The sequence below is a fragment of the Acomys minous genome (genome assembly GCF_964271855.1).
Source record: "Acomys minous genome assembly, chromosome: 12".
NCBI classification, from domain to species: Eukaryota; Metazoa; Chordata; class Mammalia; order Rodentia; family Muridae; genus Acomys; species Acomys minous.
The window spans coordinates 76445998-76459046 of NC_140493.1; the positions used below are offsets into that span (position 1 = coordinate 76445998).

The following is a 13049-nucleotide window of genomic DNA, read 5'->3' on the forward strand; positions in this document are numbered from 1 at the left end:
CCTGCTTTTCATAGTTTCCATTTGCTTGGTAGTTTGTTTTCACATGGAGCAAAGCACAGCCACCCTCTCCCCCAGAAGCACACCACATCCTTATGTACTTGGATCACTTAGAAGCCACAGATGGCCACTGACACACCTCACTGTGGGTCTAACATTCCGCAGCCACTCTGAGATGCTGAGCTACACAAAAAGAGCTATTTCCTTGGCTCATCACTCATACACAGGCCAAGCTGTGATGTAAGGAGGAATGCAGAGCTACACACTGTGTTCCTGACTTTTGCTAGCTATGACTTGCATCTACCAAAGAACAATGAGAGAGAAGCCAGTGATGCAACAGAAAAAGGAGGCAGGTGATTGGAAGACACTTTCTGGAAAGCTGCTGTCTCTACATTTTCTGATGGACTGCCTCCTCCCACACCCATGCTTCTTGATTAATAAGGATATAAATTCCTTCGTGATTTCATCGCTGTCAGAGCCAGCATGGAGACTGCCACAGTCTGGGTTCTGGTGGCTTTGATTTGTGTGGAGATGAATATTGCCTGTGCTCTGTCTTCCCCAAAAAGTAAGTACGATAAGGGGATCCAAGCTAAAAGCACAGAGGTCTCAAAGCCTCCTAGGGCCTGAGCTCAGCCACCACAAGGGCAAGCCATGTGCCCACTGCTTAGGTCACACGCACTTCCTTTGGCCTATAACAGTGGTCCATCTGCAGTGCTGAGAGGGGGAGCAGGTATCTGATGCCACAGCAGCTGGACTCCAGGTCTGGAGGCTCCCCTGCTCTAAAGATGTGTCTTGTAGGTGGGACTCACAGGAGCACATGCTCAGAGGTGACCCTGGGGTGTGTTGGGATGAGGGACACATGACGGTCATCTCAGCTTTCATGGCATCTTCTAAGGGGTAAAGCGGGGCTGTGGTGCTGGAAGTGGCTTTCTACTGAGAGTGCATAGGCTGTGAAGAGGAGGGGACACTCTTCCAAGGGCCAGACTGAAGACTGGGGCTGAAGAGTGAGGCTGGAGCTGGTAAGGCTGAGGGAAGGGCCCTTGGGTGCAAAGGAGGCCACAGAAGGAGCTGGTCTCTTGCAGGTGAGGAGGTTTTCAGACCTCTTGCATCAATTCACATCTTTGTTTTTCTGGTTACTTCAGGCTCCATAAACACCATTGTATATTTTAGAATTACAAAAACCTGGAGCTTGTCCTGAGCCACCCCCAGGAAGAATGGGAATTTGCATTGACGAATGCATAGACGACAAATCATGTCCAAAAGACCAGAAGTGCTGCAGCACAGGGTGTGGTCATCGCTGCTTGTCTCTTGTCTTTAACGTGAGTATAGTTCTGTGTCTTACTTGTCTATTGTTATGATGAGATACTATAACCTGGGAAACATGTAGAAGAAAATCAATTTGGGGTACAGGTTCAAAGAGCAAGTCTAAGACCATCAAGGCGAGGAGAATGGCAGCAAGTCGACAGCCGTGACACTGGAGCACTGACTGAGGCTGACATCTTCCGAAGCAATCATGAGGCTGACAGTAAGCTAAACGGGAATAGTAATGGGCTTCTGAAGTCCCCTAACTTCTCCTGACTGATCTTCATCCACCAGCAAAGCCAAGCCTCCCAGTAATTCCCACAAAGTTCCAACAATTGGGAAACAAATACATAAACACATCCGGCTAGGAGAGACATTATCACCCAGTCAACAACATCCTGGTCAGGTATGTCCAAGGGAGTGAGGATCCAGGAGACATTGCTGGGACAGTCTGGTGTTGCTTTGCCTACTGTCTGCACACAAGAGTCTGGATGTGGAAAGGAGATGAAGGAAATGACAGAGGACACCAAATTACACCATCATGGCCCTCTACTCTACAAAGACAGTCCCCCGGTGACTAAAGTGACAAAGGCCACCTTGACTTAGGGCCACATGGTCATAGCCAGAGACACGTTACTCTTCCTCTCCCCAGACAAACAGGTTTAACTCTCTCAGGAAACCACATGTTCCTGGGAGGGAGATGACAGTGAAGCTGAAGGCAGCATTCACTTATGGAATACCTTCAATGGCAGGCAGGAATGTGCTGGAACGGGGGCCAACGGTAAATGTAAGTACAATGGATAACCAGGCCTGCGTGTCAGCCTGAGCCCTGGACCAGTTTCTACCAAGTTCTCAAAGTGGGTGGCTAGCTTTGCCTGCGGGGAGGTGGGAAAGATGTCAGCCTGGAGATGAGCTAGGAGAAAGCTTAAGTTAGGATGCACAGAGCCCACCAGACAGGGAAGACAGCTACAGAGTCTAGCTGGGAGGACAATACAAGCCCACATCCAAACAGCAATGAACTGCCAAGCACATAGCGAAGGCTGAACAATGGAAGATGGCTTTCCCCTGTGGTAGCTCAGCACCAGACCCTAGCAGGCTCTGAGACCTCCATGCTTTTAGCAGGGATCCCCTTAACACAATTAATTTTTTGGAGAAGGCAGAGCGCAGGCAATGTTCATCTCCACAGAAATCAAAGCCACCAGAATGCAGACTGTGGCAGTTTCCATGCTGGCTCTGGCTGGGCTGAAGTCACAAAGGAATTTATACAATTTCTAAAGAGAGAATCATGGGTGTGGGAGGAGGCAGTCCCTCAGAAAATGTAGAGAAAGCAGCTTTCCAGAAAGTGTCTCCCAATCACCTGCCTCCTTTTTCTGTTGCATCACTGGCTTCTCTCTCATTGTTCCCTGGTAGATGCAAGTCATAGCTAGCAAAAGTCAGGAACACAGTGTAGCACTGCACTCCTCCTTACATCACAGCTTGGCCTGTGTATGAGTGATGAGCAAAGGAAATAGTTACTCCCCAGTAGATCAGCATCTCAGAGTGAAGGCTGGAGCAGAGACACACACTGAAAGGGGTCAGGGCACATCTGTGGCTTCAGGGTCATCCAGGTGCATAGGGATGTGGTGTGCTTCCGGGGGAGATGGGGGCTGTGCCTTTGGAGCTCTTCAGATGAGATTCCCTAAACAGGTGTGGGATCTGGGCCCCTCCTCCCTGCAGATGTAGGTGAGGAAGTCACTCATGGAAAGATGGATAGTCACGGCCTTCAGACTGCCTGGGCCAGGTGAAAGTGAAGAGGCAGGATCCACAGTGATGATTCCTGGTCTTTGACCAAAGCCTTTCTGGAACACAGGCTCGAGAAAGAAGACATTACAAAAACCTGGATCTTGCCCGAGGGCACACACAGGAGGTGTTGGAATTTGTGTCGAAAGTTGTTTAGACGACCTCTCATGTCCCCGTGAAATGAAGTGTTGCAGCAATGGGTGTGGTCATGTGTGCATGAGGCCTGTCTTTATAGTGAGTATAGACCTGTGTCTTACTCTTCTATTGTTGTGATAAGATAGCACCACCTGGGAAACTTATGGAAGAAAATCAATGTGGGGTCCAGTTTCAAGGAGCAAGTCTAGGACCATCATGGAGGGGAGCATGGAAGCAGGCACATAGGGAGGGATGCTGGAGCAGTAACAAAAGCTGACATCTTTAAAGCAATCTTGAGGCAGAAAGTGAGCTAAAAGGGACTAGTAATGGGCCTTTGATGTCTGCTCACCTCTTTTGAGTTGTGCATGTCCACCAACAAGCCACACCTCCTAATCCTTTCCCACAATTTCCAGTAACTGGGAAGCAAATACACAAACACATCAGGCTAGGACGACCATTATCACCCAGTCCACAACATCCTGTCAAGGTATGTCCAAGGGAGGGAGGAAGATTCCAGGGGACTTTGTGGGACAGTCTCATGTACGTTGTCCACTGACTGCACACAAGGGTCTGGGTGTGTCCAGGAGAAAGGAGCTGGAAGGAAATGGCAGCAGGACACTGAGTTACACCATCATGGCCAAACACAGGCCCATGGTAACTAAAGTGATAAAGGCCACCATGATTAGAGGCCACATGGTCATAGCCAGGGACATCTCACTCTTCCTCTCCTCAGACAAACAGGTTTAACTCCCTCAGGAAACCATGTGTTCCTGGGAGGGAGATGATAGTGTAACAGACAGCAGCCTTCACTTATGGAATACCTTAAGTGTCAGGCAGGAATGTGCTAGAACGGGGGCCAAAGATAAATGTAAGTACAATGGAGAACCCGGCCTGTGTGTCAGAGTGAGCCCTGTGCCAGTTTCTACCAAGTTCTCAAAGTGGGTGACTGGCTTTGCCTGGGGGGAGGTGGGAAAGATGTCAGCCTGGAGATGAACTAGGAGAAAGCTTAAGTTAGGATGCACAAAGCCCACCAGATAGGGAAGGCGGCTGCAGTGTCTAGCTGGGAGGATGCTACAACAAGCCCACATCCAAACAGCAATGAGCTGCAAAGCTCAGAGCAAGGGATGAACAATGGAAGGTTTCTAAACAGAAGAAGTAACTATCACATTTGTATTGTAGACCAATGGCAGCCCCGTGAAAGCAGCATTTGGCAGTTATAAGCATGACTGATGGCCAGCCCCAGAAGATTCCTCCTGAATCCACGAAGCCCATGCTTGCCTACTCCTTAGACCTAGACCTGCGTCCTTACAAGATGAAGATCTCTAATGTGGGGACGGCTTCCTAATGTGCTTGTGTCCAAAATAAACCATCCTTAGCAATCACTTTGCTGAAGAGTTCTTCCCAGTTACACATCCTATTGACTGTTCTGATCAGCAGAGTCATCCCTGGAGCCGGCAGAGAGTCCCGTGAACACCACGCTGACTCCTCTGGATCCCAAAGACTGGGAACAAGTGTGTCCCAAGTAAATCTTTTTCCCCTGCCCCATGTGAACCAGGGCAGGGGATATGAGACTATTTTCTGGGGCATTCTGTGAACATAAGATTCGTCAAACGAACAAAAGGAACTGAGCACGTCCCACTGAGCAGTCCTGCTGGGGCTGCCTTTACTTACTGGGTGATGACACAGAAGCAGCAGGGAGGGCTCTGGAATTCCCTGTTCTAGGACAATCCAGCATCCTGCAGGACTGGGAAGAAACCTAGGAACAGGACCATAACCTTGAGGGTATGGTTCCTCTCAATAGGAGTTAAGAGTCCAGGGAGCTGGCTCAGTGGTTAATAGCACAGACTGCTCTTCCAGAGGACATGAGCACGGTCCCAGCATCTGTATCAGGCAGCTCAGAACTCCTGAAAACTCAAGCTCTAGAGGGTCTGACACCTCTGATCTTCTCATAAACCTGCACTCAATGCACATATACCATACCCCCAATACACATACAGATACGTTGAAATAATTTATTCAGTCTTTAATAACACTGGATTAGAGGCATCGGTTTACATCTACATTGGAATTAGGACATAACTGAAATACCTCTAGGAATTTTGGGGCCATTCCTGTCCTTCATGCTCAGCACTGGTGTGCAGGAAGTGCTTCTGCCCTTCCTCTGGCCTTAGCCAGAGGCAGTGCCAGCCATGTCCAGGGTTGATTAATGGTTTTTTTTCCTAGCCTTTGGGGGGTGTGATGAGGATTACTGCAAAGGATCAGGTATTAAAAGGCAAACCCTTCCTTTTCATTCACTCATTCATGCATTCATGCATTCGTTTGTTTTACAACACAGTAGGAACTTCCCCTCCTTCCTCTCATCCCTGTCCCTCCTCTTCTTCCTTCCCTTCTTCTTCCCCCTCCCCCATCCTATCTTCTGAGAGAAGGAGAGACCCCCCATGCTATCATCCCGCCTTGGCATATCAAGTAGGACTTGGTGCATCTTCTTCCACTGAGGCTACACAGGCATCCCAGGTATCGGGAAGGGATGTAAAGTCAGGCAGCACAGTCAGAGACAGCCCCTGCTCCTGCTGTTGGAGGTCCCACAGGAACAACAAGCTTATATCTCTTAGATATTGGGGTGCTTGATCCCATGGCTGTTCACTGGTTAGTGGTTCAGTCTCGGTGAGCCCCTGTGGGTCCAAGTTAATTGCTTTTGTAGATTGTCGTGTGGTGTCCTGGACCTCTCTGGCTCTTTCAAGCCTTCCTTCCTCCCATCTTCCATAAGACTCCCCACTCTCTGCCTTGTGTTTGGCTGTGGATCTCTGCATCTGTTTCCATCAGCTGCTGGGCAAAGCCACTCAGATGACACTTATGCTAAGGTCTTGTCTGCATCTGTAGCAGAATATTGTTAATAGTGTCAGTGATGGATACTCTCTCTTATGGCATAGGACTCAAGTTGGAGAATTCAGTGGTTTGCTGGGTTGAAGCATTTTTGTGTGGGTTGGTGGCCCCCACACACACTGGAAGTCCTGCCCGGGTGCAGGAGGTCACCACTTCAGACCCCTTAAGGACCTCGTGCTAGGAGTCTCAGCTAGGATCAACCCCATATACTGAGTCTCCCTCCTCCTCTCTCTCCAAGATGCCCCCCAAGGATTTCCATTCTCTTCCCAGCACTCCTCACCTTTTCCCCATACCTGAACCCCACCCCCAGTCCTCGCCCTGACCCCCCTCTCCCATCCAGTTCCCTCCCTCCATCTACCTCGCCTGTCTTTTATTTCCCCTTCTGAGTGAGATTCAAGCATCCTCCCATGGGCTGATCTTGTTAGTCACCTTCTTTGTGTCTGTGGATTGTCAGATGACTTTCATATGCTTTGTGGATTATATCCACTCACACGTGTGTAGATAGCATGCATGTCTTTCTGGGCCTGGGTTCCTCACTCATGATGCCCTAGCTCCATCCATTTGCCCGTGCATTTCCTGATGTCATTGGTTTTAATAGCTGAGTAGCAATCCATTCTTTAATTGTACCACATTTCCTTGATTCATTCTTTGGTCGGGGGACATCTGGGTTGTTTTCAGTTTCTGGCTATTACAAGTAAAGCTGTTATGAACATAGCGGAGCAGGTGTCCTTTTGGTATGGTGGAGTGTGTTTTGGGTATATCCCCAGGAGTAGTAGAGCTGACTTGAGGTAGAACTATTCCCAATTTTCTGATACACCTCCAGACTGATTTCCACAGTGGTTGTACAAGTGTGCACTCCCACCAGCAATGGAGGAGTGTTCCTCTTGCTCCACATCCTCGCCAGCATGTGCTGTTACGTGGGTTTTTGATCAGAGCCATTCTGACAGGTATGGGACTGAATTTTCTCTCATGACTGAGGACAATGAACATTTCTCTAAGTGCTTTGCAGCCTTTAGAGAGTCCTCAGTTGAGAATTCTCTATTTAGATCTGTTGTTACAATAAATTGTATGTGTTGGGCCTAGGAAGCCAATAACTGACACAAAGAGACTGAAATGTAATTCAAAGCTTGCAAGCACTTCACTGGGCAGACTCTAAACTGCTACTAATCTAACAACAAACTAAACTAAACTACTCTAATCCTCATAACCTACGTATATCCCAAGCACTCGCCAATCTGATCCTTCTCAGGCTACTTCTCTCTTCCTACTCTCTCCATCAACTGTCAACTCCAGGCTCCTCCCCCTCTCCAGCAAGTCCCGCCTTCCACTTCCTGTCCTTCTGCCCAGCTGATTGGCTAAACAGTGCTTTACTGACAGTTGTTACATCTACTCAAGACATTTCTCCATAGTCTGTACCCCATTTTTAAATTGGGTTATTTACGTTGTTGGTGTTAGAGTTCTTTATTGGAGTGTGGGATGTCTCTGACTCTGTTGCCTGCCTTTGGATCCCTTTCCCTTAGCTGTCTGCTTTGCCTGGCCTTACTGGGAGGGAGGCATTTCGTCCTGCTGGGATTTGATGTGCCTTGATGGATGGGCACCCTCTAGAGTGTGTGTGTGTGTGTGTGTGTGTGTGTGTGTGTGTGTGTGTGTGTGTGTGTTATAGGGGCAAAAGTATTGCCAAATCCTATATGTAATTTATGTTCTGCATTTAATACCATGCTCTGTATGAGAACTTGTTTCCAGGTGACTTCACTTCTTCCTGCATTCCGGGAATGACCACATATGGCTCCAAACCAGACCTGCCAGTGGCCTCCAGAAATCCCACAGGAGCAATTAGATACAATTAACTCCCATTGGGAAACCAAACTCTGTAAAATTCCATTGCCAAGGGCCATTACAGCTATCTCACCCTACCAGGAACTGAACCAACAAAAAAAGCCACAAATCGCCTTGCAGCCCCCCCCCCCCACAACACATGCCAAGGCAGAAAGTCTTGAGGCTGAAAGTGAGCTAAAAGGGACGAGTAATGGGACTTTGACAGCTGCTTGCCTCTTTTGAGTTGTGCATGTCCACCAACAAGCCACACCTCCTAATCCTTTCCCACAATTTCCAGTAACTGGGAAGCAAATACACAAACACATCAGGCTAGGACGACCATTATCACCCAGTCCACAACATCCTGTCAAGGTATGTCCAAGGGAGGGAGGGAGATTCCAGGGGACTTTGTGGGACAGTCTCATGTACGTTGTCCACTGACTGCACACAAGGGTCTGGGTGTGTCCAGGAGAAAGGAGCTGGAAGGAAATGGCAGCAGGACACTGAGTTACACCATCATGGCCAAACACAGGCCCATGGTCACTAAAGTGATAAAGGCCATCATGATTAGAAGCCACATGGTCATTGCCAGGGCATCTCACTCTTCCTCTCCCCAGACAAACAGGTTTAACTCCCTCAGGAAACCATGTCTTCCTAGGAGGGAGATGACAATGAAGCTGATGTGGAATACCTTCAATGTCAGGCAGGAATGTGCTAGAACCAGGGGCCAACGGTAAATGTAAGTACAATGGAGAACCGGGCCTGTGTGTCAGCCTGAGCTCTGTGCCAGTTTCTACCAAGTTCTCAAAGTGGGTGACTGGCTTTGCCTGGGGGGAGGTGGGAAAGATGTCAGCCTGGAGATGAACTAGGAGAAAGCTTAAGTTAGGATGCACAGAGCCCACCAGATAGGGAAGGCGGCTGCAGTGTCTAGCTGGGAGGATGCTACAACAAGTCCACATCCAAACAGCAATGAGCTGCAAAGCTCAGAGCAAGGGATGAACAATGGAAGGTTTCTAAACAGAAGAATTAACTATCACATTTGTATTGTAGACCAATGGCAGCCCCGTGAAAGCAGCATTTGACTATTATAAGCATGACTGATGGCCAGCCCCAGAAGATTCCTCCTGAGTCCACGAAGCCCATGCTTGCCTACTCCTTAGACCTAGACCTGCGTCCTTACAAGATGAAGATCTCTAATTTGGTGACGGCTTCCTAATGTGTTTGTGTCCAAAATAAACCATCCCTAGCAATCACTTTGCTAAAGAGTTCTTCCCAGTTACACATCCTATTGACCGTTCTAGTCAGTAGAGTCATCCCTGGAGCCGGCAGAGAGTCCCGTGAACACCACGCTGACTCCTCTGGATCCCAGCAGACTGGGAACAAGTGTGCCCTAAGTAAATCTTTTCCTCCTGCCGCATGTGTATCTGCAGACATGGCAGGGGACATGAGAATATTTCCTGGGGCATTCTGTGAACATAAGATTCGTCAAATGAACAAAAGGAACTGAGCACGTCCCACTGAGCTGTCCTGCTGGGGCTGCCTTTACTTACTGGGTGATGACACAGGAGCAGCAGGGAGGGCTCTGGAATTCCCTGTTCTAGGACAATCCAGCATCCTGCAGGACAGGATAGAAATCCAGGAGCAGGACCATGACCTTCAGGGTATGGTTCCTCTCAGCAGAAGTTAAGAGTCCGAGTCCGGGGAGCTGGCTTAGTGGTTAATAGCACAGACTGCTCTTCCAGAGGACCTGAGTTCAGTTCTTAGTGTTTGCGTCAGGCAGCTCAGAGCTTCCCTCTGCCCCAGCTCTATTAGGATCCTCCCGAGTCACCTGCCCTTATGTGCATCTATACCTCCTCAACATAGTACACATAATTTAAAATAATTTTTTAAATCTCAAAAAAGCACGGATTAGAAGTACCAGTTCCTGTCTTCACTGAGAGTTAGAACTTAGCTGAAATACCTCTAGGAATTTCGGGTCCATTTCTATCCTTCAAGCTCAGCACTGGTGTCTGAGCCCTTCCCCTTCCCCTTCCCCTTCCCCTTCCCCTTCCCCTTCCCCTTCCCCTTCTCCTTTCCCGGGCTTTAGCTGGATGAGGTGCAATCCATGTCCACATTTGATGGCTTGGTTCCGTCAACATTGTTTAGGGTTTATGAGAATCACTGCAAAGGATCAGTACTTTTTTTTTTTAATTAAATCCTTCCTTTTCATGGGGGAATCTAACCAGGAAACAGTGTCTGTTAACTTTCCTAGATCTCTCAACTTTGTCTGCCAATGGCTGGTGTCTCCTGCCTGACTCTGTCACACCTTTCCTATGCCTCACATGGCTTCCCTTATAACTTGACAGCCCTATGCCTCCTTCTGTGTAGCTCCCTCCAGAATGTTTGCTCCACATCTCGTTCTCTCCAATTCACTAGGCCCATTTCCTCTAGAAGCCCTGTTAAATGCGTGTCTCTTATCTGTGTGAGTTCTGATTCTCAGTTCTCTTGTTTTTCACCCTTCCTGAGCTCCCAGTTCCTCCTGACAGCTCACCTGCTGTGTCTCTTCACATGCTAAACCCCAGCTCCTTGCTTGTGCCTTCCTAGAGACTTTATATGGGGTTGGATCAGACATGCCGCTCATGTAATCTCAGTGTGTCCACCACACTTAATGAAGCTGGTGACTCTGTATCTCAGTCGGCCTCTCTTAACCTCTTAGGCCAGTTAGGATTCAACCAGAACCCAGAATAAGTAGGATAAACATGAAGAAAGCTTGGAGTTGGTTCATGTTGTTGGGGCTTGCCTTGCTGGCTGCAAACCCAAGCAGCGTCCCAAGGGACATTTCAGAATCCCTAGGCAAGAATACCCACAGAAGCAACTGGTCACCTCATGGAAGGTGGACAGTGTCTCCTTACTAACTAATGATCCTTTAAGTACTTATTTGTGTATACATGTGCCTGTATAAGTGTCTGTGAGGATTTCAGGAGACAACTCATAGGACTCAATTCTCTCCCTCTGCCATGTGGGTCCTGGGGGTGGGGCTAGCATCATCAGGCTTGGCTTACGGTGCCTCTTCCTGCTGCACCATCTCACCAGTCCTGACTTCTTTCTAAAATCCAAAGAGGTCTTTACAAAGTGGTCTTTTATTACTATTATTTGTAGTGGATGCAAACATGTTTTTGTTTTGATCCCGAGTGTGAGAAGTAAAAGAGACAGGTGAGAGCAGCAGTGTTTGTCTACTGGAAACAGACTTGTGAGAGGGGACATGATGTTTGTTTGATAGGAGGGAACTGCCTCGTGCCGGGGCATGGTTTTTGCCAGCTGATAAACATCCTGGAACAGACTCTGAGAGGCTTGGGGTTTTCTGTTTTTTGCATCACTTCCTATCGTTTGGCTGTTCATCACTCCACTTCAAAACACTCCTATAGAGAAATGCTCAAGAGAATGCTTCGAGGTCACTTTTTTTTGCTGAAATACTGGTTTGCTGTTTAATGGGTCTTCTGGAATACCAATGACAAGGATTGGAATTGCCCCCAAGAAACTGAGTCTAGAAAGGTCGACTTCTCTTGTCCCATTAACCTCTTATCTCTGCTGTCTAGGATAGGTGGGTTGGAAGGGAGGTATAGGCATTAAAGAACCCCAAAGAAAGCATGTGTGTAAAAGATCAAGGCTTACAAATTATCATCGTCATAATTATTAAATTTACCCTGAAATTACATGTTACTTTGGCAGTCTTTTATTGCTCTAAGAGATTACAAATGATAAAGATTTTGTCTTATAATCCAGAAATTCCTCACTTTATATTCCAATTTCCACTTGAAAGTGGATCAGATCTTTCTTCTCTCATCTCTTTCTGTGTTAGTCTATTCAGGTTTCTGTAGCAGAATACTACAAACTGAGGAGCAGCTTACAAGCAGTTTCCATCTGCATGCTACAAATTTTAGACTGTACTGCACAGTACATTTTGAGTGATCTTTGACTGTATCAATCAAACTACCCCAAACCTTAAGGATTAAAAACCAAAACCAAGTATAAAACATTAATTGCCTTAAAGATAAAGAAAATAAAAAGAGTGGCTGGAGAGACAGCTCAGAGGTTAAGAGCACTGACTGCTCTTCCAGTGGTCCTGAGTTCAATTCCTAGCTACCCACATGGTAGCTCATAACATCTATAATGCAATCTAGTGCCCTCTTCTGGTACGCAGGTGTACACACAGGTAGAGCACTGTATACATAATAATAAATAAATAAATGTTTAAAAGAATAAAACTACAAGATAACCAACCATTTACTGATCTCAAACTTTTGTAGGTTGGCAGGGCAGTCTGCTTCCTTCCATCTCAGTGGCATCTGCAGGCACCTGGCTTTTCTCATGGTAAATGGAAGACGAAAGTGGACCTCGTTTACATGTCTTGGGTCTGACAGGCTGGACTGACCCATGTGTTTTGTCACCCAGTAATCCACATCAGGCTCCTTTCAAGTCAGTGGCAGAATTCTAGGATCATTTAAAAAAAAAAAAGCTGCAATGCACAGACTTTCCATATACTTTACTTGCTCTGACTATCTTATAACAATGGCTGACTGTATAAATCAGTCTTTAGCCAGGTGGATTACTGTGAGTTCGAGGCCAGCCTGGCTTACAAAGTTAGTCCAGGAAAGCTGAGGCTACACAGAGAAACCCTGTCTCAGGAAAAAAAAAAGAGTCTGGTAAAGAAGTGAGTTTTGTAGAGTTCTCCACGAGTGTTGGTTTTTCCCATGTAGGACAGGAGAATCCTGGCCAATCTGTGTGCGGTGGATTATCTACAGTGTGGAAGTGTGATGGGGCTGGACTGCCAGCATTTTGGAGATTACCGTGTTTCGTCTACTGTCTATACCTATTTCTTTATGTTTAAACATCTTTAAAAATCGGAATTACTCACCCTTCCAGGGTGTCTGGCAGCTGGGGACAGCTATGCTGATGGTTGGGAAACTTCCAAGAAGAACAAGGCCACAGAGTCTCTCAATGGACATAAATATAGTTTATGTTCAACCTGACTCTGGACAGAGATTCTTTTACAACAGTCACGAGTAGAATTGATTGGTGGGGCCTGAAGCAAAAATGGCTACAGCTGTGTGAAGGGGGCCAGGTCTCAACAAATTCCTGAAAATGAATTGTTTCTTAGC

General features: G+C 47.3%; 1 protein-coding gene across 1 annotated transcript; it reads left to right on the top strand.

Annotated features, from left to right (window-relative positions):
- The first annotated feature begins 404 nt into the window (after positions 1 to 404).
- LOC311609847 (WAP four-disulfide core domain protein 2-like) lies at positions 405 to 9164 on the top strand. Its single transcript, XM_084803234.1, has 6 exons — positions 405 to 562; positions 1168 to 1316; positions 1408 to 1522; positions 3149 to 3312; positions 8570 to 8650; positions 8962 to 9164. The coding sequence occupies exons 1-5, from the start codon at positions 481 to 483 to the stop codon at positions 8627 to 8629; spliced, it is 570 nt and encodes a 189-aa protein (XP_084659360.1). The 5' UTR covers positions 405 to 480; the 3' UTR covers positions 8630 to 8650; positions 8962 to 9164.
- The last annotated feature ends 3885 nt before the right edge of the window (positions 9165 to 13049 follow it).

Coding starts and splice junctions, on each gene's coding strand:
- LOC311609847 (XM_084803234.1), top strand. CDS start 481: ATGGAGACTGCCACAGTCTGGGTTCTGGTGGCTTTGATTTGTGTGGAG. Junction 1,317..1,407: donor GCTTGTCTCTTGTCTTTAAC/GTGAGTATAGTT, acceptor TTTGGGGTACAG/GTTCAAAGAGCAAGTCTAAG. Junction 1,523..3,148: donor AAGCAATCATGAGGCTGACA/GTAAGCTAAACG, acceptor TCTGGAACACAG/GCTCGAGAAAGAAGACATTA.